This window comes from Furipterus horrens, unplaced genomic scaffold, assembly GCF_987537825.1.
Source record: "Furipterus horrens unplaced genomic scaffold, mFurHor1.1.pri manual_scaffold_13, whole genome shotgun sequence".
NCBI classification, from domain to species: Eukaryota; Metazoa; Chordata; class Mammalia; order Chiroptera; family Furipteridae; genus Furipterus; species Furipterus horrens.
Window position 1 is genome coordinate 47,684,671 of NW_028327183.1, and position 27,455 is coordinate 47,712,125.

A 27,455-nucleotide genomic window follows, 5' to 3' on the forward strand; every position below is an offset into this window, starting at 1 on the left:
TTTCTGTCAAGTCTGTGAGCATCTTTATCACCAGTCCTTTAAACTGTGCATCTGTTAGGTTTGCTATTTTCTCATCTGGTTAAGTTTGCTATCTCCTCTTTGGGGCCATACTTCTCTGTCTCCTCATCTTGACAGCTTTCTGTGTTTGTCTCTGTGATTTGGGTGGGGCTGTTGCACCTGTTAAGTTATAAGGGGCAGAGCCTTAGATATTCATTAGTGCTGGCAACCTGTTTCACCATATTGTGGCGCTGTATGTGGGGGAGGGGTCTGAGAGGGAGTAGTGCCGGTTGCCCCATACTCACTGCTTTTCCAGGCACTACTCCCCCTTCCTGTACTAAGCAAGCTGCCTCCTTTGAGAGACTGGCAGTTTCTTCCTCCACCCCAACCCCCATTGGCTTTCACAGTCAGAAGCAATGTGGCTCTGTTTTCCCCAGCGCTGGGACCATGCACCACACGGTCTGGTCTGGGGCTGGAATCGCTTCCCAGGTTTAAAATGTATGACTTTGCTTTTTGCTGTAGCTACAGTCCCTGTGCTGCTGCTGCCATCACCAGCCCCACTGCCACTGCCAAGCTTCGCCCCTGCAGCCAGTGCTGCAGTCCCGCACCTCCTTCTCTCCGTCCCAGCTCCGCCCCTCCTACCTTTCTGGCTGAATTCTTATATGTGAAACCCAAAGCACAATCCATGGAAGACAAAAAATAAACTATCAAAAAAATTTAAAAACTCCATCTGTGAAAAATGATGAATGGAATTAAAATATGATTCATACACAGGGATCAAATATGTATAAACACTTAACTGACAAAGAACATGTATCCAGAACATATAAAGAATTCTAAAAAAAAAAAAAAATCAAGAACAAGAAAAAATTTCACAGAATAGGGTATATGGATAGTAAACATTCACATATAAAGACGGTCATAGTAGTAATTTGAAAAATGTAACAAAACCAAAATGAGATGCCACTATAAACCCACTGAAATGCTAAAAACAAAAGCAAAATTCTGATATTTGATGATGGTGGGAATGCAAAATAGTTATGTCCATTTTAGGAAAGTTTGTCAATTTTTCATAAAGTTAAACATACTCTTATGATACAACCCAACAACCCCACTCTAAGTGTTTACTAAGACAAATAAAACTTGTTGACACACAAACTTGTATGTAAATGTTTATATCTGCTTTCTTCATATTTGTTAAAAACTGGAAACCAAAATATCCTTGAAGTCATAAATAGATAAACAATATATGGTACATCCATATACCAGAATACCACTTAGCAATAGAAGGCGTGACTGCTGATAACATACATCAAAAACTGATGAATGTACACAGCATTGTTAAGTGAAAGAAGCCAGACTCAATGGGTACATAGAATATGACTCCATTTATGTGATATTCCAGAAAAGGTAACTATACAGACAGAAAACAGGTCAGTGGTTTCTAAGGATGTCGGAGGTACAATAGGAAGAGCAATTGACTACAAGAGTACAAAGGAATTATGTCTTGATTGTGTTGGTAATAATATGACAATAAGCTTTTGTCAAAATAAAAAATGATACATCAAAGATTCCATTTATATATAATATTCTTTAACTTAAAAAAAAAAGAATGTTTGTAAGGTTTTCATAGATGCCTTTTATCTCACTGAGGACTTTTTATCATGAAATGTTTTTGTCAAATGCTTTCTCTGAATCTATTGAGATGACCATAGACTTGATCAGAAGAATCCAGCCACAAAAAAGTACATAATGAACCACAAAAGAATTCATATTGAACTCATATGAAGCTCAAGGACAGATCCAACTGATCTATGGGATAGAAATCATAATACGTGTTGCCACTGGAGATCAGATGGTCTGAAAATGTGCACAAGAAAATATTCTGGTTTAATAGAAATATTGTATACACTGGAGTTGGTGATTACACAAGTGTACACCTTTGTCAAGTCATGAATCTGTAAACTTGAGATTTATGGGTGTACCGCATGCAAATCACACCTGAATTGTTAGCATACAAAAGTGTCTGTCCCAACCACCTGAATGGATTTCTGGACCCTCTGAATGTGTTGCAACCTTCAGTGTAATAAACATCAGTTCACAGGACCTGCAGGTTGATAAACTGCACTCATGTGACTTTAATTTAAATATCCTCCAAGCCTTGCAGGAGTCCTCTTCTAAGTATAACTTTATAGCAATATTTAGAGATGAGCTGAATAAAAATTTCAAATATGGTTGTTCTTTTACTCAGTTAACTGTTAATGAACACTTATAATAGGTTAGGCACTGAAAAAAAGGCAAAGTACATTTGGCAGTCAACAAAGTCAACACATATCCTAGGGGAATAGATTTCTGGTTTTCCCATCTTAGAACTGTTGGTTAACTTTGAATCAGACTCATCCTTCCTAAACCTCTCTTCTGTGTAATATCCACTAAATGTCAGGGTTCTCCCTGAAGTCCTGTCTCCACTCTCATGAGGGTTCTCTGCTGTGTGGTCACCCAGTCACAGTGACATGTTGGGCCTGGCTGAAATACTGACTCAAACAACAAATGTTTTGTCTTCTATAACAGGTCTGATAATTGGACTATTTCAGCACCCATTTTGAGGTATTAAAATATGTAAGTTATCAAGCATCCTTTCTGTATGAATTCTCTGATAAGGAAAAGTCCTTATCACCCTCATCATCAGCATGGACTCGCTGATGAATCATAAGACTTGAGCTCCAACTGAAACCCTTCCCACACTCCTCACATTTGTATGGTTTTTCTCCTGTGTGGACTCTCTGATGGGCTTGAAGGTATGAGCTCCAACTGAAGACCTTACCACATTCCTCACATTTATATGGCTTCTCTCCAGTATGAACCCTCTGGTGCGCTCGAAGGTATGATCTCTGTCTGAAGCGCTTACTGCACACATCACATCGGTATGGTTTTTCCCCAGTGTGGACTCCACGATGAGCCAGAAAATTTGAGGCCCGACAGAAGCCCTTCCCACACTCCTCACATTGGTAAGGCTTCTCTCCAGTGTGACACCTCTGATGGGCCTGAAGCTGGGAACCCACACTGAAGCCCTTCCCACACTCTGCACACTGATACGGTTTCTCTCCCGTGTGGACTCTTTGATGGACTTGAAGACTTGAGAACTGACTGAAGGCCTTCCCACACTTCTCACATTTATAGGGTTTCTCTCCTGTGTGGATTCTACAATGAACATTCAGATCTGAACTCCGACTGAAGCCCTTCCCACATGTACTGCATTTGTATGGTTTTTCTCCAGTGTGGCCTCTTTGATGGGCCAGCAGATTGGAAGCCTGACTGAAGCCCTTCCCACACTCCTCACATTTATAGGGTTTCTCTCCTGTGTGGACTCTAAAATGAATGTTAAAATCTGAGCTACGACTGAAGCCTTTCCCACAAGCATCACACTGATAGGGTTTCTCCCCAGTATGGCCTCTTTGATGGTCCAGAAGATTTGAGGCCCGGCAGAAGCCTTTCCCACACTCCTCACACTTGTATGGTTTCTCTCCAGTGTGGCTTATCTGATGGGCTTGAAGGTGCGAACCCACGCTGAAGCCTTTCCCACACTCTTCACATTTATAGGGTTTCTCTCCTGTGTGGATTCTGCAATGAATGTTAAGGTGTGAGCTATAACTAAAGCCCTTGCCACATGCATCGCATTTGTATGGTTTCTCGCCAGTGTGGATTTGCTGATGAGCCTGTAGTCGTGAACGCCAACTGAAGCCCTTCCCACACTCTTCACATTTATAAGGTTTCTTTCCCATGTGAACTCTCTGATGGACTTGAAGAAATGAGCTCTGACTGAAGCCCACCCCACACTCTTCACATTTATAGGGTTTTTCTAAGGTATGGGTTATCAGAGAAGTTTGACACTCTGAGCTTTTCCCGCCACTTCTCCCACACTCCTCAAATCTGTGTGGATTTTCTCCTGTAGGAACTCTGTGATGACGATGAAGACATAACTTCCGACTAAAACTCTTACATGACATATCATATTTATATGATTTTTCTCTACTGTGGACTCTCTGATGGGCTTGAAGACTTGAAAACCGATGGAAGGCATTTTCACATTTTTCACATTTATACGGCTCATCTCCTGCATGGGCCATCTTATTAATTTGAAGATAAGAGTCCTGAATAAAACCTTTCTCACACTCCTTGCCTTTGTAGGGTTTTTCTCTAGTGCGGACTCTGTGGTGAACCTGAAGATGGGAACTCTGATTTGAGTCTTTACCAAAGTCCTCATATTTAAAGAGTGTGTCATGTTTGTCCAACTGAGAGCCAGTTCCTCGAGTATTTACTATGGAATCTTGACATCTGCTTAAATCCTTGGTAACCTGTTGCCAGATTTGTGAGCAGAAAAACTCTTCATGTGGCAGGTACCTTAATCCAACTTCTTGAATAACCTCCACATTATTTAGATTCTCGTCTCCTGAAAGAATATAGAGAATTGGAGATAGGCAGGTGAATGCTTTGTTCAGAAATGTCAAGGTTATAAACATGGGCTTACACCCTAAGGCTTTATTGAACCAGAAGAAAGTTCTGTTTTTATCATCATGCATCATATTCTCTGATTTGCATGACCCCAGAAACCAAGAAATGATCCACAAGGCTACCATTCATGACGTGTTAACAAGACCCACTTGGAATTGTACTAAATTTCATAAGTGAGCTGCAAGTTAGAAATTTGGTGGCTGTAGAGCAAGAAAAGTACTTCTTAGACAACTCAACAACGTCAGCAACCCACAACTTTGAATCCTCAACTGCCAGGGGAGTGGGGTTCTGAGCAAGGCTCAACCAGTCAAGAACAGGCCTTATCTGCTCCGCATGCTGCTGTTACTGATCTTGCTGCAGCAGGAAGTTTCATGGAGTCGCAGGTGGCTGCAGCTGCGATTCCTGCAGCATCAAATGGTTATGGCAGTAGCGGCAGCACAAACAGCTCGGCCAGATCAACATCGACATGCAGGCAGCAGGGCAAAAGGTAAAATGAAGCGAGGCACAGCAACCACACCAAAATTCTGAGTCTTGCATTATTTTTTAAGTATATTTTATTGATTATGCCATTAGAGTTGTTCCAGTTTTTCTCATTTTCCCCCTCTGCCTGGTACCCCCCCCTTCCCTCTAGCAAACCCCACCCCGCTTAGTTCATGTCCATGGGTTGTGGGCGTAAGTTGTTTGGATTCTCTCTTCCCTATACTATTCTTAACATTCCCATATTTTTAAAAGATTTTAATTATTTATATTTAGAGAGAAGGGAAGGGAGGGAGAAAGAGGGAGAGAAACATCAGTCGGTTGCCTCTTGCATGCCCCCAACTGGGGACCTGGCCCACAACTCAGGCATGTGCCCTGACTGGGAATCAAACCGGCGACCTGTCAGTTCACAAGCCAGCACTCAATCCATTGAGCCACACTCGCCAAGGCCCACTGTCAATTTTGTTCCTACCAATTATGCTTCTTAATCCCCAAGTCTTGCATCACTTTTTTCTCTTTTTATTTTTATTTTTTAAAAATATTTTATTTACTTATTTTTAAAGAGGGGGAAGGGAGGCAGAAAGAGAGGGAGGAAAATATCAGTGGGTGGTTGCCTCTTGCATGCCCCCAACTAGGGACCGGGCCTGCAACCCAGACACGTGCCCTGATTGGGAACTGAACCAGCGACCCTTTGATTCTCAGGCCAGCACTCAATCTACTGGGCCACACCAGCCAGGGCTTTTTTTTCTCTTTTTAAAATCATAAAAGCATTGAGTCAAAAGGATTCTGAATTTCTACTCCATTTGTTTTTTAAAATGTATCAGCATTTTACATTGCTAGGTGTACAAACATTATACAAAAGCAGAACCCTATGATTTTTAAATAAAAACAGAAAAATGCTTTAATAATCCATTAGGGTTGGCTTGCTTAAGTCACTGCTTTTTCAAAATCATTTCACTGTACATAACATGTATGGAAGGGGCCTCAGAAATACTAGAAACATTTTTGAGAAGAAGGTAGTTTGAAATTTATTTAGTATAAAAGGTTTATAGACAGTGTAATAAATACAGTTTTTACAAATCTGTTTTGGATAAAAAGAAGAAGAAAACTACTCCCTAGAGAATCATTACAGAGATGAAGCTGCACGTTATTAAAAGCCTTCTCTTCTACCTGCTGCATGAACATCGGACCAAAATGCTCAAAATGTCTAGTAAAACCCTTACAGACAGGGTATCAGAAGATGTCCCCAGGCAATGTTGAAAACCTTTGCTTTGAATTATGGGAAGTTTACTCCAATACTAGGAGCCACAGAAGCAACAGGCTGGTTGGAAAGACATGTTTGGGAGAAAATACTTGATCTCCCAAGTGTCCAATGTTCAGAGTGTAAGCAGAGAGTGGCCCTTCACCTCCGCCCGAGAAATATGCTTCAGGAGGACAACTGGCAGGGTGGGCCGGGCATAAAGATTCACAGTAATAAAATACATTACTCTCAAACCTCATAGCAACTAAAGTTCCTATATTCTGGAGAGGGAAAAATGAGAAAAAAATTAGAAGCTAAGCTATTATGAAATATAATAAATAGGACATAGATTCTCAAAGTCAACAGTGGACAGAAGATTTCTGTTCTTGGAACTCTGCTCTACCAATTAGCCAGACAGCTTGCTACTTACTTCTCTCAGGTCTCTCTTCAAATAACACCTGATCAGTGAGGCCTTTTACCACCCAAAAGCAAATAGTAGTCTCCCTACTCACAATACACCCCTGGCAACCTCCACTCACCTCTCCCTCCTTTGTTTGTAAACAACACCTATTACCAACTGACATACTACCTGTGTTCTTTTTAATTTTCCCGCACTTGAATGCAACGTCCATGAGGACAAGCATATCATGCACTGCCTTCTCACCTCTCCCAGAAGATGGCCTGACACAGTGCTCAATAAATATATGTTGAGCCCTGGCTGGTGTGGCTCAGTGGACTGAGTACCAGCCTGCAAACCGAAACGTCACTGATTTGATTCCCAGTCAGGGCACATGCCTGGGTTGGGGGTCAGGTCTCCAGCTGGGGGTGCACGAGAGGCAACTACACATTGATGTTTCTCTCCCTCTCTTTCTCCCTCTCTTCACCTCTAAAAATAAAAAATAAATAAAATCTTAAAATGAATGAGTGAAAGAACAAATGAATGATGAGTGGGTAAATAAGTCCCAGTTTAAATTCATGAGTCTGAGCTGTATTACAAAAGTAAAAGAGCTTTTCAAATAGTTACAGTAGGAAAGGGACTGAAGAGAGCAATTATGCTGGGAAATTGTACAGATTCACCAGATATAGGACTAAACTATGTGGTTGTTGCTGATGAGAAAATCATGCTGATCACAAACTCAAGGCAAGAATCAACTGGGAGATGAAAAAAGCATAAGGTATAAAAGGGGCCACAGGGCCTATGGACTGTGAGCTTCTCTAATTCTTTTGTACTTCCTTTCTGTGTGTGTAACATTTTTCCTTTTTGAAGTAGGAGTCAATACTTAGGGCCCCAGGAATAATGTCTGGAAAGTAGACTGTCAAATTGATGGATATAGACTGATTTTCCTATATGGACCACACAGGTGTTTTTCAAGCTGAAGGCAAGATTTAGTGCATTTGAAATGAATTTAGTAGTTTTAAAAAAAATCCTCACCTGAGGGTATATTTATTGATTTCAGAGAGAGAGGAAGAGGTGGGGAGAGACATCGATGGGAGAGAAACATTGATCAGTTCCCTCCCATATGCGCCCCACAACCCAGGTATGTGCCCTGACCAGGGATTGAACCCACAACCTTTTGGCGGGATGACACCCCAATCAACTAAGCCACCCAGCCAGGGTGAATTTAGTAGCTTTTGACAAGCATTAAGAAAATAAAAAAATATATCAGAGGTGCTTGTAAACAGTAAAGGTATCTCTGTATAAACCTTCATTCTAAAAGTCAGTTCTTTACCAAGACAGTATGAGTCACTACTAAAGGCTACAGGAAAGCCACAGGAGGAAAATCATAACCGGTTTGGTTAAAAGTGCAAAGCTAAGCTTTCATTAGGTGTGGTTTAATGGATCCATATCTACACAGATCCAAAAACACCTAATACATTTAGACACTCCTCGGGGGGATAAACTGTTCTAGACGATGCCTTCATCACACATTTTTTATCGCCACACTTTTAAGGATCTCAGAGACTAGTGGAAAAAGGGCCATGTAACCATTATTTATTCATTCAATAAATATTTATAGCACCCCTGCCTTCTTCCAAGTCTGTTCTATATATTAAGGATACAGCAATAAAAAAAAAGAAAAGAAAATTTCTCTTCTCCTGAGATTATATTATAATGGGAATATAGTGAGATAAAAATATATGTTAATATGTTAAGTGAGCAATGCTTAGACATCAACTAAGACAGGGTAAGGGAAGGGAGTGGAGAAGAAGGTATTATGAACAGAGGGGTCATGGGAGGCCGTTCTCCTGAGGTTAACATTTCAGAAAAGCCCTACATTAAGTTAGGGAGGGGCCGAGAAAATGACAGAGGGTAACAGTGCTCCTGCCAGAAAGAACAAGGAACGGGCCAGGAGGCAGGAGCATGCCTGGCAGGGCAGAGAGGCCAAACTCGATGGAATAGACTGAGGAGAAGGAAAGCAACAGGTCACATTTCTAGAGGGCTGGGGGAGAGGGAGCAGCAGCCACGTGGAACATTAGAAGGCGCTTTAAGTACTTGGATTTTATTCGGAATCAAATAAGGCAGTAGAGGTTTTGAGCAGAGGACTGACAAGATCTGACAAACATTCACATGAATCACTTCGAGCGGAGAACTGACTGTAAAAGAGCAAAGCAGAAGCGTGAGAGTGATACCAAGACTGCGCAGTGTCTCTTAGACCAGCGTCACAGGGGTGGAGGTGACCAGTGACTTAGACCAGCATCACATGGGTGGAGGTGACCAGTGACTTAGACCAGCGTCACAGGGGTGGAGGTGACCAGTGACTTAGACCAGCGTCACAGGGGTGGAGGTGACCAGTGACTTAGACCAGCGTCACAGGGGTGGAGGTGACCAGTGACTTAGACCAGCGTCACAGGGGTGGAGGTGACCAGTGACTTAGACCAGCGTCACAGGGGTGGAGGTGACCAGAAGCAGGATGGACTGAATCGCACGGCTCTCACCTGAGGAGCTTTGGCCCCGGGGAGCTGCCCTCATCCAAAGCCTTCCTTCTCTCTCTGATGGGGGCACTGCACCTGCTGTGAAGGACTGATGCCCTGGGAAAAGGCAAGGACAAACCTTTAAAATTAGTACATGAAAGGCCAAAATCACTTAAAAATGTGATTTTTCACTGCATCACCTTCAGAACATCAAAATTAGTGTTTTCCAAACTGTTAGTTATAACCCGCCAGAGGAAATACATTTTATGCAAAATCCCCAGGATATGTGGACGTAAGTATAGATTACTGGGGAAAATGTTTATTTTGCAATATACTAAAAAGTATTGAATTGTATATTCTAAATGGATTAACTGTATTGTATGGTAAGGTATGTGTATATATATTATATCTCAATAAAACTGTTAAAATGTTTTTTAAAAAATGCCTGTTTCCATCACAGCCTCTCCACCATTTCTCACACTGGTCTTGGCAACAGGAGCAGTTTTGCTGCCCCGTGCCATTACTGCCAGGGGCTTGGGCACTTTCTCCCCTATTTTGTTTCATTTAAAAATGCTGGCACAGTTTCCTAATGGTGTCATGACCCACTAAACTGGAGATGATCACAATTGGAGGAAGGCAAAAAACATGTAACAGTCACACTGCCAATTCACAGGTCATTTACAAAACACACTCAGCTGGGGAAGGAAGACCAGAAAAATGCCATTGCTGTGCCTCATGCTGCTGAGAAAACAGGAAACCAGCTGAAGGGCTCCCTAGCCCTGCACATCCAGGAGCTGACGCTCAGTCTTGAGGCGCCTGTGCTCACCCAGGGAGACCAGGTTCCGGAAGTTCTCCAGCATCACATCCCGGTACAGCTTCCTCTGGACGGCGTCCAGCAGTCCCAGCTCCTCCTCCGTGAAGACCACAGCCACATCCTTGAAGGTCACCGCCTCCTACAACACCGAACACAGGCAACCCTCAGTCTCACAACCAGCCTCCGCTGCGAGAAAAGCTGAGAAAACTGTAGAGAATGTGTACAAGGTGCTTCCAGATTCTGAGAGCCAAGAGTCCATTTTACCGTCATACAACTAAACATTCCAAATAATACATATTATGTTTCAGATATTTTTTCATAATAAGTGCTGAAAAAAAACTTTTCACATGGATGTTATCTTCTTGTCTATTTTCTTTGGATAAGTTTCAAGTAGTGAAATTACAATGTCAAAGAATACATGACTTCAAAAGTATTATGTACAATGGCAGACTTTCTTTTCAGCTTTTCCCTAGGTTACCCTGCCGTCAGCAGAATGTAAGCATTCCTGATTCTCCATACCATATACGACATTGAATACAGCCAATGTTTTTAAACCCTCAGTAATCTGATCAGTAAAAACCAACTTATTTTGATTATTTGCACTTATTTGATTAAGTTCCTCATATTTTCATATATGTTCTGGCCATCTTTACCTTTTCTTTAGTCTCTGTTAATGTGCATTGTTCATTCTTCAGTTGGGTTTTCTTTTTATCTTATGACTGTAAAATTTCTATTAGACACGTTAAGTTTTGTTTCTTTAGCACATTATTATAAATATTTTCACTCACATTTTGCTATTAGTCTTGTATCGCTTTGCATACAGCGTGAGTTTTCATCCTCGGCACTGCTGACATTTTGGGCCAGATAATTTCTTCATTGTTGGGGCTGTCCTGTGCACTGTAGAACGTTTAGCAGAATCCCTACCTTCTGCGCACTAGATGCCAGTAGCATCCCTCAAACTGTGACACCAAAAACATTTTCAGATGTTGCCTGGAGGCAAAGGTACCCATGATTAAGAACCGCTGGCGTACAGTATTGTCTTGACTTTTCCTATGAAAACTGCTCACGGGACTGCGGCACATCCAGGGGCAACAGAGATCACAGAGCAGACGGGGCCGCGGGACAGTGGCCAGGGAGAGGCGGTATTCTTTGTGGCGTCTTCTACCCATCAGGATGACCAGGCACCGCACACAGGGCTCAGTGCCCTGATTGGAGAATTCCTTTCCCTTGGCTCTCTATCTTTATCCAAGTATTGTAAATCTGGGAGCCTTTCTGCATCAGATGGATCTTTAGTTTCCTGTGTGAACTTCAGCAGTTTCCTGAAATTCTACAATCCTGTTTCTTTGTAATAAAAAATACAGATGAGACTGGGTATCACCTCACAAGGTTGATCTGAGATTAAAGGCAGGCAGTAAAGTGTCTCCCGAGTCCTCTCGTACTACTGGACTTTTTAAATTAAGTACATTATTGCTTTGATAAAATAAATTAATACGTAAGTAAAAATGTAAATCAGTAAATAAAAATACACAACATGGCTCAGAAACAACCTGGCTTTCTTATATAAAAACATATGATAAGGTGCATGAGTTTGGAGGTGCCAGGTGTGTGGGTGAAAGTTCTGCAATAGCAGGTTGGCTGCCGCCCTGCCCAGCTCCCCACTCCACCGTCCCCCGCAGCCACTAGCTCCTTCCTGCAGCAGAGGCTCTGCCAGTGAGGAACGCCCAGCCTCTGTCAGGGCCGAGCCACCCCAGGGCCCTCCATGGTGGGTGCCATACACCCGCCATGGAGCCACAGACCCATGGTCGCATCCTTCAGTCCATAGACCTGCCTGCCACCTCCTGGGTGGGAGCCCTGGCTTCTCACCGCCCACAGATTCCACCCCAAGTCCACCCTTAGCCAGGAGCAGCAAGACCTCACTGTGCCAGTGGTCGCCCTGGGGTGTCCCCTGCATAGGGCCACCGTGGTTCTGCAGGAAGCGGGGCAGCAGGGCCTGAGCCAATTTCTCAGCTACTTTCGTGCGGCGACCAGCTGCTGCAGCAGGGCTATGAGGAGGACCTGGTGGAGGTGGCCGTGGAGATGTTCCAGTTCTCTGAGAGCCAGGCAGGGGAGTTCCTGCGCCTCGGGAAACAGCTCAGTGACGTGGGCTTCCGGCAGGACTGATCAAGGAGGTGCTGCTGGTCCCTGAAAACTACCAGGAGCAAGCGCTGGAGGAGCGGGTGGCCTGTACCCCGTGACCATGGGGGGCCCTCTGTAATGCCTGGGGGTGCCCTGTGCTCAGCCTGACAATTCATCCTAACTGTAGACCACAGAAGAGTAACAAAGCGATGCGTAGTCTTTGTAAAATGCAAATAATGCCGAGCGTGGGAGCAAATACTAGAGAGGAGGCAAAAGTTACCCATCTTAGGTTCTCAGCTGGACCAGTTAACAAGGGAAAAACAGTTTATTATTACACACAGCCCACATCATATGGGGGAAACCTCAATGAAAACGAACTTAAAGCAGTAGTTTAGAACTCTGGCTTATGTAGCATCGACAAAAAACAAATCTGTAGAGCAATAACAAGGCAAAGGAAATCAGTTTTAGGGTTCCAAAGATGGCAAACGGTTGGAAGGTAAAGAGATGAGAGGAAACTTAATGGAGTAACGCTTGTCTGCAGATTCCCCTGCAGCCTCTCTGGGAGGATGAGATTCTGTCTCAGGAACAGGAGAATTTACATCCTGCCTCTAGACAGAAAAGGGCGCAGAGGAGGAAGGGCTCTTCTTGCATTTGCTGCTTCTTAACTGTCTTCAGCTCAAAATAATTTTTATGTCAAAGAGGCATATTTTGCGGTGACATCCTGGTTTCCTTCAATCCCAAAAGAATCAGCTAAAGGAGTTCAGAGTGGTCGCCCAGGGGTGGGGGCAGATGGGAAGGACATGGACAAGGAACTGTGTTTTCTCAGACAAGCCTTATAAAACTACCTTTATTTGATTCAAACTGTGTGCATGAATAACTCTGATTTTAAGAAAATTTAAAGAAATAAAATACACCTAATAATATCTTCTCTGTGTGAAGTATCAGTTAGAGCCTACTGTACCAGACCATACTGGAATATTCTATATACAAAATGCTCAAGGTTCCGCATATCAAATCTACTTTTTCAACTTGGAGTTCCTAAACATTAAGAATAAAGAATGGCAAACTCTTTCAAATTCCCTTTTGAGGAAAATGGTTATATTAGGAAAAGTGTTATTACATTGTTCATTAAAACAGTAAAAATTCTAAATTGCCTAAATGTCCCTGAATGGGGAAAAGTTATGAGAGGCACACACAAAGTACACCAATCCAGGGGAATATGTGTTGCCATTAGAAACATAGGGTACATAATATTAATTAGAAAAGACATAATTTGAGAATTTAAATGATACAACAGAGTTAGCGAAGCGTGTGAGGAAAAGAACACGGGAAAATGAAAACACATTTTGTAAGGAAAACAGTAAAGCAGGAAATTTAGTTTTCACTGCAATTGACTTGTTCTACTCTATTCTTCTTTGTGAAATTGCAAAAATTAAACTGAAGTAAAACGTAGTGATCATCTGACACGTAAGAGGGTCCCACATGCCTACTGTGTCTTTAATCCTTCCTCAGAAAAAGAAACAGGATGTGTCTAATCATGGAGAAAGGAGATGACAATTTAAAACTTAGGCAAGCCCAACTCACCTTGAACTTGGTCATTTTGTCCTCCTTTTGGGGAAGGGCTGAGTCTTGGGAAGGCACTGGGGGAAGGAGAAAATAAGCCATTAGATTCTGGCCAAGGATGTCACTAACCCACATGGCTGCTTTATGTGAACAAGCAATGGTACTCCTTCCTTGGAGCTGGTGGGGAAGGGACCTGATGAGCAGAGTGTGGACTGAGTTCCAGACCCCACTCACCCCTTCAGCCAAGAGCCCCTGCACAGCCCAACCAACCACACAGGGTAGCCCTACTACAAGTTCATGTAGCTCTCAAGGAACGAATGTGAACCTGGGGAGAGAGGAAATTGAAAGTCAAGTACCCAGATTAAGAGCATAATCCCTGGGGCCGAATGACACAGCTACTTATTAGCTGTGAAATCTTGGGCAAATTATTAATAGCTTCATGCCTTAATTGTTTCATCAGTAAAATGAGGGATTAACAGCGCCTCGCTCATAGGATTGTTGTAAGAATAAAATGAGCTCTGACTGGTGTGGCTCAGTGGACTGGGCACCGGCCTCCAAATCGAAGGGTCGCTGGTTTGATTCCCAGTCAGGGCACATGCCTGGGTTGTGGGCCGGGTCCCCAGTTGGGGGTGTGCGAGAGGCAACTGACTGATGTATCTCTCACACATCATGTTTCTCTCCTCTCTTTCTCCCTTCCTTCCCCTCTCTCTAAAAATAAATAAAATATATATTTTTAAAAGAATAAAGTGAGTAGGCAGAAAGCTCAAAGAACGCTTTCAGGGTACCTCATTAGCAGCAGCAGAAAAGTAATATTCATAGACATAAAACCTGTCTTCATAAATGATTCCTATCAATGGAACCTTCAAAGGTTGTTGCTGTCATATGAAAATCACCTTTAATCTCTGAAATGTTATTATTTATGTTTTTTATACTTAATTTGATGCCTTTGCAATAACATTTAAGATTACATAGACAGTTTTCTTGTATAAAGTGTAGACAGAAAATTTACCATTTTAACCATACTTGGTGTATAGTTCATTACGTGAATTCATATTGTTGTGCAACCATCACCCTACCATTTTCAGAAAATTCTCACTATCCCAAACTGTGGGGAACCACTCCTTGTGGTTTTGGTAACTGTAGCCCAAGACATAAGCCAGGCGCCCCCCTGGGAGGCCTCTAAGTCTTGAAAGAAAACTGTAAGGCGGGGCAGAGAGGACTGAAGGCCATTCAGAGGGCTTCCATGGGAATTGGATATGAAGAATGCTTATTATGCTTTGGAGCTTGCTCTGCTTTTCTTATCTCTCATTTAACTATAAACAATCTCTAGCAAGGAATGTATGAAACCTTGCACCTAATGCCAGTGTGGCGTCAAGATGTTTAATAGAGAGCCCTGGCTGCTGTAGCTCAGTGGATTGAGCATTGGCCTGCGAACCACATGTCACTGGTTCGATTCCCAGTCAGGGCACATGAGTAGGTTGCACGCCAGGTCCCCAGTTGGGGGCATGTGAGAGGCAACCACACAGTGATGTTTCTCTCCCTCTCTTTCTCCTTTCCCCTCTCTCTAAAAACAGATAAGTAAAATAAAAATAAAATAAAGTAACCTTGTTAAAAATTTTTTTTTATATGTTTAATAGACCCTGACACAGACTGGTCACTGTGCCCTCTATATTGATACTTGTAATCTGTAACCGTCAGCTGTAATCCAGGTGCCTAAAAGCTATTGATGATTTATGAATTTTGACCCTGTATCTCCCATGCATACCCTTCTCAATAAAAAGCATGAGGAACGGAAGTCTTGTGCTTTCTCCACTAGAGGGAACAGCCGCCTCCCTTTCCCCCCAGACAAAATACAGTGTCCTGGGTAAGTTTGTTCCGCTGTGGTCATGAAACCTCTGCTGGACAGAGAAGTTTCCAACCGAGGTGGGGCGTTGGAGGCAGTTCCGCCTCACTAAACTGTAACTCTGTACCCATTAAACAGTAACTCTCTACCGCCGCCCCCCTCAGCTCCTGCTAAACACTATCTATTCCTTCTCTATGAGTTTGACTATATAAATGACTGTTTTTAAAAAGCTATTAAGTCCTTGCCAAACTGACTTTAAAAGTAGGGCCTTAAAAAGATGATCATGGAGATGAACAGAAATGAAAAACCCATGACTTTGCAGGATTTACTTAACCATAAGCGAGGTATCAGTCACTATGTCATTTAAGTGAACAAGCTATAGTGATCATAGTAATGATAAAAAAAATATCAAAAATAGCCACGTTTAGCCCTGGCTGCTGTGGTTCAGTGGAGTGAGCACCGGCCTGAAAACCAGAGTTGCTGGTTTGATTCCCAGGCCCCCGATTGGGGGCATGCAAGAGGCAACCACACATTGATGTTTCTCTCCCTCTCTTTCTCATTCCCTTCCCTTCTCTCTAAACATAAAATCTTTTAAAAAAAACAAAAGGGCCACATTCAATGTGAAATAAGCACTAAGGACACGACAGGGACCTTGTGAAGCATTTGGCATTGTTTCGTTAAGGTACCTCCCAGGTACCTGTGAAGAAACTACCGTCGTACTAGCCGGGTGACTTTGGTCCAATAGGCTGCACCTCTGTGCCTATCCCAGCTGTGATGAGGAAATAAAAACAGGACGTTGTTCACAAGATTACTGTGGGGAATAAATGAGCTAATTCATGCAATGCCCTCGGCACAGCACCTGGCATTTTAGGAAGTTCTGAATAAATGATGGCGAGGACTGTCATTTCCATTTCACAGAGGAGGACGCTGAGGCTTGGTGAGACCACGAGGCGGGGTGGAGCCTGAATCCAGTTCCCATGGCAGAGCCAGGAGTCTAGATCCGGTCTCTCTGTTGCTTCCAAAGACAAAAATAAGCAGACGGGAGTTTAATGGCTCACAGAAAAAGAAAAGAGGGATTGAGAGCCAGGGATGGAGAGACAGAAACAGGGAGAGGACATGAAGCCAAAGAAGCTGCTTGAGGGAGAAGAGAACGGAGTAGTGAAGGGCGTAGGCTCCGGAACGAGACCACTGGTACCTGAATAGTGGCATCGCCAACTTGCTAGGACTTTGTCCAACCTGCAAGTTGAGGATAATAGTAATAACCACCACAACCCCCTAAGACTGCATAGGAAAGTCAGTCAGTCTAAGTTACAGCACATAAAACAACTGGAACACTGTCTGGCAGTTTAAACTTTCACGACAAGTTACCCATATGGCTGCTTTCCATGAAACAGTCAAGGAAGGCTTCGCCGGGGCTGCAGCCACACAGTCTGACGAGCAGAGAGCAAGCTGGTGTCCAGGCCCCCGACTCCCCGCTTCCTCCAAGAGCCCCTGCCCACTGAGTGTCCCGCCCAACCACACACAGGGGCTCTAATACAAGTTCTCCCTGTAGTTCTCAGGGTAAAAATCTGATTCGGGGGTAGTGGGGCGGTGTAGGGTGGAAATTGAGAGTAACATGCCCAGGTTAAGAGATTAACATTAGTTAATTATTATTAGTCATCTGACTTCAGAGAGAAGAACCCTAGTATGGAAAAAGGCGATGTAAAACTTTCCAATCTTGGAAGAAATACCCTTGGAATTTGTAACTCACTCTCTTCTGGCTCTACATTTGCCCACCTCTGTGGGGAAGGGGATAATTAGTAAGTCAACTACCTCCCTTGTGACTGCTTCCTCAGCTGCGTCCCAGCACCTAACCCAGGGCCTGTAACACAGTGATCGCTCGGCAGACACTCACAATGTCCAGATGATTGAACCTGCCATCAGGCACAGGCCCATGGGGAGACTAGGTTAACTGGTCTAAGGTCCTTGAGTTGTAAAATCGGAGGCTGATGCCAGTTGGGAGGATTTGGAGAGCAGGGATTTTATTTCTAAGTTTTTCCTCTTGGTCTTTCACAACATTTGCTGTCCTTGGACAAGAGGAAGATTATTTTTAGAAGGAAAAGAGCCTCTGGGTTTTTTAAAATGCCATTTTAAAAACATGCTTACATGGAATCCTGTTGCAAAATCCACAGAATGGGTCCATCAGATATCGAGAACAACTATTTCATTGCCTACATAGTTAGCACTAGACAGGCTAACATTTTGTTTTTTTAATCTTCACCTGAGGACATTTTTTTTTCACTGCTTTTAGAAAGAAAGAGAGACAGGAAAAGAGACTGAGACACTGATATACACCCAGACAGGGGATCGACAGCCAGATTGGGGGTCGTACATGTCTGGACTGGGGGTCAGAGGTGCCCGTACCCGGACTGGGAATTGAACCACAACCTTTCGGTTATGGGACAACCCTCCAACCAACTGAGCCACACTAGCTAGGGCAGCGAGGGCCAGGCTAACTTATTAATTCTTCATTAAATAAGTTTATTAACTCATTGAACACTTACGGAAACCTTGTTAAAAGGGATATAATTACCCAGTCTCAACTTGCTCACAGTCTAGTGACCAGGAAAGCAGTACCTATACTCCACATGCCCAGCAGCAGAGCAGTGCCCGGGGCCGCTGGAAGCACCAGGTTGGGGCCTTAGGGCGCACACTTGAGTGGGGAGGGTTCTGCACAAAGGCAGCTTGATCTGCACCCTGGAGGAGGACTGAGTTCTGCTAGCCAAAGAGAAGCAGAATCATTGAAACGCTGCAAGAGAACCAATGTTGCACCAGAAGTGAGCACAAACGCGAGGCAGAAAACATGGCAGGAAGGTAGGACTCAAACCGTGATGATATGAAAATCCCAGCTATGTCCACAGGTCAGCAGGAAAGCAGCAGAGGACTTGAGGAAGGAGAGGAACGGAGAGTAAGATTACTTTTGTGTTGGAAACAGATTCCTCTCCCAGCAGATAGGAGGAGATCTGAGGGGGAAGAGGCCGGGGCCAGGGAGACGGTTAGCAGAGAGCCAGCCACATCAAGAATCACTTCCGTATATAAAGAACTTACACATCTCAACACCAAGAAGTCATACTGCCCAATTAAAAAATGAGCAAAGGACCTGAACAAACACTTCTCCAGGAGGTCCATAGACATATATAAGAATGCTAAACCTCATTAGTCGTCAGAGAGATGCAAATAAAAACCACAATAAGACACCACCCCACACCAGTCAGAATGGCGATCATAACAAATCAACACACAAGTGCTGGCGAGGATGCGGAGAAAAGGAAACCTTAGTGCGCTGCTCGTGGGAATGCAGACGGGTGCAGCCACTGTGGAAACCAGTATGGAATTTCCTCAAAAAACTAAAAATGGAACTGCCTTTTGAATGAGTGATCCCACTTCTAGGATTATACCTGAAGATTCCTGAAACCCCAGTTCAAAAGAACCTATGCACCCCTATGTTCACAGCAGCACTGTTTACGATATCCAAGTGCTGGAAACAGCCTAAGTGCCCATCTGTAGATGAGTGGATTAAAAAACTGTGGTACATTTACACAAGGGAATACTATGCAGCAGAAAGAAAGAAGGAACTCCTGCCATTTGTGACAACATGGATGGAACTAGAGAGAATTATGCTTAGCGAAATAAGCCAGGCAATGAAATAAAAATACCATATGATATCATCTAATATGGGAGACTAATGAACAACACAAACAAACAAGAAAAACTGAACCAGAGGCATGTAAACAAGGAACAGAGTAACAGTTACCGGTGGGGGTGGGGGGATAGGAGAGAAGGGGGTTAAGTAGGGGAAGGGTTTTTAGTAAAGGAACTAGTATCAATAACCCATGGACACGGACAACGTGGTGGAGATTGACTGTGGGTGAAGGGGTGGGCTTGAGGGGGAAGCAATGGGGGAAAAAGTGGGACAACTGTAATAGAAAAACAATAAGTAAAAACAACAACAAAGAATCACTTCTGTGTTCAGTGCTCGCTTCGGCAGCACATGTACTAAAATTGAAACAATAGAGATTAGCATGGCCCCTGTGCAAGGATGACACGCAAATTTGTGCAGTGCTCCATTCTTTGAACATTGCCAGTTTTAGATAGGGTCAAACAAAGATCAGCTTTAGAAGGAAAGGATCGGCCCTGACAGGTGTGGCTCAGTGGATTGAGCACCAGCCTGGGAACGAAAAGGCTGGTTCGATTTCCTGTCAGAGCACATACCTGGGTTGTAGGCCAGGTCCCCAGTTGGGGGCGTGTGAGAGGCAACCACACATTGATGTCTCTTTCCCTCTTTCTCCTTCCCTTCCTCCACTCTCTAAACATAAATAAATAAAATCTTTTTTTTTTTAAAAGGAAAGGATCAGAACATCATGTAGCAAGGCTGTTAATTAATATAGAAATCATTTTTGGATGGAGGTCACACATCTGTTAAATAGAATACCTCAACTTTGTTTCTTTTGGGGAGAATTAATAGTTGTAAGGGTTTTTTTCTCCCCCTAATTATCTAAGAGCAAGTAACAAAGGCTGATTTCTGTTATGATGCAAAGGGTTAGTACTGTATGATATGTTTTTCAATGTTTTCCTTTTTATCAGTTATTTTGCATTTAAAGTGAAAACTGTAAATGTTTGAAATAATATCTAAAAATAAAAAATTAAATTAAATTAAAACAATCACTTCCTTCTTTACTGAAAGCAGGCAAAGACCTTGACCTCAAGGGTTGCTGTTATAATGGGGTACGTGGATAATAAGAAACCGATACTACAGTGACGGATGCTTTGAAGAACAGTAAGGCAGGGTAAGAGGGATAAAGAGGGGCTGGTACAGAATAAGTGCCATGGAAGGCTGCCCTTACATTTCAGCAGAGGCCTGAATTGAGGGAGAAGGGGCCATCTTCATATCTGATATCTGAAGGTATAATTTAGCTAGAGGGAAACAGAAAATATTTTTTTGTAAAAAATGAAAAGTCTGTTCTTTCTACCAATACTCCTCAAACTGTAATGGTCCATGAACCGACTGGAGACCCTGTGAAGATACGGCTGCCTATGTCTCTCTCACCCCCCAAAATTCTAAGTCAGAAGATCAAGGAGGGGGACTAAGAAGCTACATTTCTGTCCCAGGTGACATTGATGCTGTTGGTGTCTGAGCACACCTGGCACCAAATCAATCAAAAACAGCCCTCTGGATATTTTCAGCCAGACTTTGAGCTTTTCACCTCCAACTGTCTGCTGACCCCAACCCTCTGCCCTATGCCCAAGGGAACAACAATTAAAGGGTGAACCCAAATTACAAGCTCCTTTATCGCTCTGATGCTAGTAAACAGGATTAGAATCAAGGTTTGTTAGGATCAGAGGGGGTACCAAACTCAACGCTAACCACCTAATTTTACCCACAAGGAAACCTGGGCCATTCACAAAATACTCCCAATAATAATTCTAGTAGCTCACATTTATAGCAGCTGACTTAGTACCTACCAAGGCGCTGTTCACATGAAGCCTGACATGCAGTATGTCATTTGATCTTCGTAACAATTCTAAAGACAATAATTATCCTCCTTCCTAAACAGGGTGAATAGGAGGTGATCAGAATAGCATCAGAATCACCCAAAAAAGCTAATAGAGCCCCACTCATGGAAACAGTAAAAAGCCTGAGTCTTTCTATTTTTCAGCAAGTTCCCAGGAGATTCTGATATGCCCAAAGTTTAAGAAGCATGCATTATTCGATTGTGCCTCTCCAGGAGTTCTGTGCACTGCCCAAGGACGCTCAGGAAGCCCGGGCAGGGTGAGGTCTGGCACCCAGGCCTCTTGATTCCCCGCTTCTCTCCCTTGTAAATGTCCCTGGAGGCAAATCCTCAGAGTGAAAAGGGAGGCTTCCATTTCTGCTGCCCTGACAGAAATGTAACGCAAGTGACCCTTGGCATTTAAATGTTTCTAGTAGACATATTGACTTGGGGTGGTGAATACACAATAAAATATAAGGATGATGTGCTATAGAACTGCACACCTGAAAGCTATATCATTTTACCCTGGCTGGTGTGGGTCAGTGGATTGAGCATCGGCCTGAGAACCAAGTGTCGCTGGTTCAATTCCCAGCCAGGGCACATAACTAGGTTGCATGTCAGGTCCTCAGCTGGGGGCGCAAGTGAGAGGCAACCACACAGTAATGTTTCTCTCCTTCTCTTTCTCCTTTCTTCTCTTTCTAAAAGTAAATAAATAAATAAATTATATTAAAAAAAAGTTATATCATTTTATTAACCAATATCACCCCAAGAAGTCCAATTAAAAAAATGTAAAAAGAAGGACTTCTGGGCAAGCTGAAGGCCTAGACTGACACGCTCCATCTCCCTCCACAACTAAGAAGGAATACAACTACCGCAATACTAGAAATATCCAGAAGTTCCAGAAAATAAAGCTACATGGAAGTCCTGCATATGAAGTTACAAAGAAGTGGTGCTCCTCCAGACAGGTAGGAGGGGCGAAGCCAGAGCAGAGAGATCAAGCTATGCTGACGGCAGTGGCTGTGGCAATGGCGGCGGGATGGTGGTAAGCACAGACACCCATATTTAAGGGGAGGCAAGAAGTGCCTGGGGAGCACCCCCAGCAGCAGACCAGACCCGTCAGCTTGCGATTCCAATGCCGGGGAAGGCAGACCCCCATTGCCTTGAACTGTGAAGGCCAGAGGGGGTGGAGACAGAGAAAGAAGCTCCTGGTCTCTCAGTGGAGAGTAAATGGCAAGAATGCATCTTGGACCCCTGCCCCCACACAAAATACCACAGTGTGGTGAGAAGGGTAGCCTGGTAGTGAGGAGTGCACGGGGCTTCACCCCCTATAGCATAGGAGGTGTGACAGCCCTGCCCAGGAAACAAAGGTAAACATAAAACTGTCAGGATGGCACAGATCATGATAGAGATCCCGGTGATGCAGCTGACGAGACAGCAAATATCTAACCAAACGGATCAGCAGATAGGAAATGTTTCTGAGGCACAGTTTAGAGCTTTGGTTATAAGAAAGGTTACAGACCTAATAGCAGATCTTAAACAAAACGGGGAAGGAATGAAGGCTAGTCCTGCTGAAATAAACGAAACAAGTGGTGAGGGATGGAAAACCAGGGATCAAATCAACAAATCGGAACATAGGAAAGAAACAAACAGTTAACCAGTGCAGACAGAGGAAACGAAAAGTGAGGAAAACGAGGAGAGGCTCAGAAACCTATGGGACAGCTATAACCGGGCCAACATCCGAATCATAGGGTTGCCAGAAGGTGAAGAAGAACTAGAAATTGAAAAATTACGTGAACAATAATGAAGCAGAACTTCCCTAACTTGGGGAAGGAAATAGACTTACAGGTCCAGAAAGCACAGAGAGTTCCAGAAAAACTGGACCCGGGGAGAACCACACCAAGACTCATTATAATCAAAATGTCAAAAATTAAGGACAAAGAGAGAATCTTAAAAGCAGTAAGAGAGAAGAAGAGAATTACGTACAAAGGGGTCCCAAGAAGACTATCAACTGATTTCTCAAAAGAAACTCTGCAGGCAAGAAGGGACTGGCAAGAAATATTCAAAGTAATGAAAAGCAAAAACCTACAACCACGATTACTCTATCCAGCGAAGCTGTCATTCAGAATAGAAGGGCAGAGAAAGTGCTTCCAGGACAAAGTAAAACCATAGGAGTTCATCAGATCCAAACCTCTGTTATATGAATGTTAAAGGGACTTGTTTAGGAGAAAGAGGATCAAAACGATGAACATTAAAATGAAAACTGCATCACAAGAACCAACAACAGAAGCTAGGGAATCAAAACAAAGGCAAACTAAGTAGGCAACGAGAGTGGAAAAAGAATTATAGGTATGGGGAACATATTGGGGGGAGGTCAGCAGGGAGGGGGAAGGGTGGAAAGAGAGGGAGATGGTACGGGAATTAAGAAGCATAGCAGGAGGGAGTGGAGTAGACAGGAAGATGTTGAGAAGAACTATATGCACAACCAATGGACATGGACTAAGGTGGGGGACAACTGGAGGGAGGGGGGTTACTGGGTGGAGGGGACCAAAGGGAAAAGAAATTGGGACAACTGTAAGAGCATAATCAATAAAGCATATTAAAAATATTTTTAATGTAAAAAGTTGGATTAATTTTAACCATAAATTTTATGTAATCCAATATATCTGAAATATTACCACTTCAACTTATAATCAATATAAAAATTATTGAGACAGTTTCCATTCTTTTTTCATACTAAGTCTTGGAAATCCATTGTGGGTCTTTATTTTTTCTTTTCAAGCTCTCCCACTTCACCCTTTCATATATTCTTCTTCTTTTTTTGTTAATAATTAATTATTTATTTATTTATTTTAATGATAAAAAATAACAATCCCTCCCTCTCAGATTTAAGACCCTCGTTGTGGGTCTTAATAGCATTAGCCGCATTTCAAGCGCTCAAAAGTCACATGTGGCTCATGGTTACAATACTAGATAGTGCAGACTTAGACCTTTTTAAAGCAGCAGAAACCATATAATCACCCCCTAGGGATTCTGTAAGTTCAAAAGACAGCAAATTAGTTTTAGGTTTAAACAATGGTTATTACAGAAGCTATACATTTTTGTTCAACTGAATGACAGAATTGAAGTATCAAAGCAGAAAGTGGAGGAGAAAAGAGTACCTTCAAATATCTTCTTGCCCTTTCATTAATTTGCTACATTTTTCATGTTGCATACTCATCGGTAATTGAAAAAGGACAACCCTAGTCTGTAACACATAGCGGATTTACTATGTGTCAGGCATATTTCAGGCACTTTACATATCATATCCTCTCTCTCTCTTTTAACCTTCACACAAACTTCAGGAGGTAGGTGTTGATATCACCCTGCTCTACAGGTAAGAACATGGAGGCACAGAGAAGTTAGGTAACATGCCCGCTGTTACCCAGGAACGGAGAGGAGAGCTCAGTTTCAAACCCAGATGCTGACGTTTGATCCTGGCTCTGTCCCTCCCTTGAGGACTATCCTCCAGGTCATTTATTCAATTGTCTGTGCCTATTTGTTCATTTTAAAGTGACGCTAATACTAGCAATGTTATAAAAAAAAATATGAGTTAGTACACAGAGAGCATTGGAAACTCTGAGTCATAAGAGGTGCCCAACATATGTAAACCATTATCACCATTCCCATGCCATAAACAAAAAAACTGAACATTAACACCGATTTGTGTCTAAGGAAATTTGTTTTAGATAATGAGAATACTGTGCATAAGTGTACACTGAGTTTTAAATGCTCAGAAAGTTAGGAGATTCTATAACCCATCAAAAGTAAAATAAAAGACAAGGAATATGGATACTGATTATCTTCCTTTTCTGTTCTCTAATCCCAGGCTGTAGCACCCTCCAGGACAGTTAAATGAATCACACTTACTCGCTGAGTAACTAACTCCTCTCTGCCACCCTTGCGCTGGGGACCCTGAGAAGAATACGACAAGGTTCATAAAACAGAGGTCCCTGCAACCTTACAGGAGAGAGAGAGAGAGAGAGGAAACACAGAGTTATATGCAAGAATAACTCCTAAGGACCAAAAATAAATGCATCATCTTCCTCCCCTGAGTCTTTCTATCTTTGAGACATAAGTAACAATGCTAAGAGCGGAAACTTTAGAGTTGCTGTTAACATCTGTCATGGGTGGAGTGGCCCCAAATCTCATCTGTTGAAGCCCTAACCCCCAGTACCTCAGAATGTGACTGTAGTTGGAGATACAGCATTTAAAGAGGTGATTAAGCTAAAATGAGAACATTAGGTTGGGACCTAATCCAACCTGACTGGTGTCCTTATAAAAGGGGATTTGACACACAGAGGGACAGGGGGGCATGCAAGCACACAGTGGAAAGACCATGCGAGAGCAGGGTAAGAAGGCGGCCGTGTTCACACCAAGGAGAGAGGCCTCAGAAGAAACTGAACCTGCTGACTGACATCTACATCTTGGCCTTCTGGCTCCAAACCTGTGAGAAGTGAATTTCTGTTGTGTAAGCCACCAGTCTGTGGTGTTTTATTACAGCAGCTCTAGCAAACTAATGCAGCTTCTCCTCCCGTGGTCATCACATATACACAACTTATGGTAATTTTTAAGTCCTACTGGCTTTGAAATTTTCCTTTAAAATACCAGAGAGGGGAAAATGTGTACACTGGAAGAAGAAAAAGCAATGAGATTAGCAAGGATTGAGGCAGGGTGATTGTTATCTAGAAGTTCATTACACTATCCTTTGGGTGTGTTTGGAAATTCCCATAGTAAAATAGGGGGGCAACTATAAATAGTGTGATAACAATGTCATAAAACATATAAATACACATTTTTAAAAAGATTTTATTTCTTTTTAGAGAGAGGGAAGGGAGGAAGGAAGAGAGGGAGAGAAACATCAACGTGAGGTTGCCGCTTACATGCCCCCAACTGGGGTCCTGGATGGCAACCCAGGCATGTGCTCTGACTGGGATTGAACCAGCGACCCTTTGGTTCTCAGGCCATCGCTCAGTCCACTGAGCCACACCATCCAGGACTAAATATGTTAATTTTTATAAATCTCTCAGAATGATACTTGACACTCAATGTTTAATTATTATGACTAGCACTGGTGCCCTGTACGTGTTCTACATGTTGTCACAATTATTTAACAGTAAATGAAGACATTTTAACAGAAACATTTGCTAATGAATAAAATGCCTTCTACCAATGGGAACAGAAAAGGAAAACGAATGCTAAGCCGTGACGCAGTGGGACTCTGCTGCCGGGAACCCGGGAATCACGGGCTCACTCCCCACCTCTCTACACCCGCCTTTTCAGAAGTCAGGGCTGGGGAAGGATAGGGGGTTGGCAGCCACCACCATCCTGCCTCGTCCTGGAAAAAACAGAGGATACCTGTGACTCACTCTTTCTTCAAAACGGGTCATGAGTAGCCCAGGCATAGTCCCCTTTGCTGCGTGGATCAGAAAGAGCCAGTGCCACTTCGAGGAACTCCCAGAAAAAGGGATACTTTTCTGATTACAATAATAGTGTTAACAGCTTGCCAGATGCCTGAGCCTGTCAAAACATTTCACTGTGCTATACCCTGAATTCTTAAGACAATATAAACTTTATACTATCACCCGCTGTTACAGAAAAGGAAACTGAGGCATAGGGATTCAAGTTCTCATTCAATGTTAAATGGCTAGATAGTGGCAGCGTGTGGAAGGGGTGGGGGAAGGCGGGTTAGCAGCGGACAGCCCGGGAGAGCCTCAAACGCTGCGTGACCCCTGTCCGCCCCTAATCTTAGGACTCGCGAAACCCCGGGGACTCGGGCCACGGGAAGGCAAGCGCCCGCCCTGCCCCACCGGCCCCTCAAACCCGCTCTCTGCCTCTGACCGCGGCTTTTCTTCTGTGACCGGGGGACGGCCCGGGTGATCCCACGACCAGGTCAGGAAACTTGAAAGAGGCCGCGGGATCCCAGGGCTCACTCACCTCCCGGGGAGAAAGGAAGGCCCCGAGCTCACCCTCTTGTAGCGGAAGTATCGCCTACTTTGCGGAGCTAATGGACTACATTTCCCAGCATCCCTGAGAACACGCTCTGCTGGCCCGCCCCGCCCACCCATCCATCCCTGGGCGATAGTGCGGGCACCAAAACCCACGGCCTGAATCAATTTTCTCGGAGTCCACAAAAGGAGCAGGATTCGTATCCTCGCCCGCGGTAGCCGAAATGCCTCCATACGTGCATAACACTTGATTACAAGCCCCTTTTTGCTGGAGGAGCAAGTAACATCCGCGCTTTTCGGTGCCGAAGGGCCCAAATCACAACAAGCGTCTGGACTACACATCCCAGAATCCTCTGTAGGACCGAGCCTCCCAGCAGCACGAAATTTTCCGTTTGAATTAGCAGGTGGATTGCAAATAAACTCAGTTCGCGTTTTCTTTTTCTCATCATTCCCTTTTACAAGCGACAGA

General features: G+C 43.5%; 1 protein-coding gene and 1 non-coding gene across 2 annotated transcripts; one reads left to right on the forward strand and one right to left on the reverse strand.

Annotated features, from left to right (window-relative positions):
- Nucleotides 1-1,266: 1,266 nt before the first annotated feature.
- On the reverse strand, nucleotides 1,267-27,032 carry ZNF45 (zinc finger protein 45). The gene is made up of 5 exons (XM_090260762.1): nucleotides 26,976-27,032; nucleotides 13,653-13,708; nucleotides 9,966-10,092; nucleotides 9,164-9,256; nucleotides 1,267-4,447 (listed from the first exon to the last, which is right to left on the reverse strand). Exons 2-5 carry the CDS (start codon nucleotides 13,665-13,667, stop codon nucleotides 2,625-2,627), a joined length of 2,058 nt encoding a protein of 685 aa, XP_090116888.1. The 5' UTR covers nucleotides 13,668-13,708; nucleotides 26,976-27,032; the 3' UTR covers nucleotides 1,267-2,624.
- Nucleotides 19,486-19,587, forward strand: LOC149995053 (U6 spliceosomal RNA). The gene has a single exon (XR_016507993.1). It is a non-coding gene; the product is annotated as a U6 spliceosomal RNA (small nuclear RNA).
- Nucleotides 27,033-27,455: the final 423 nt, after the last annotated feature.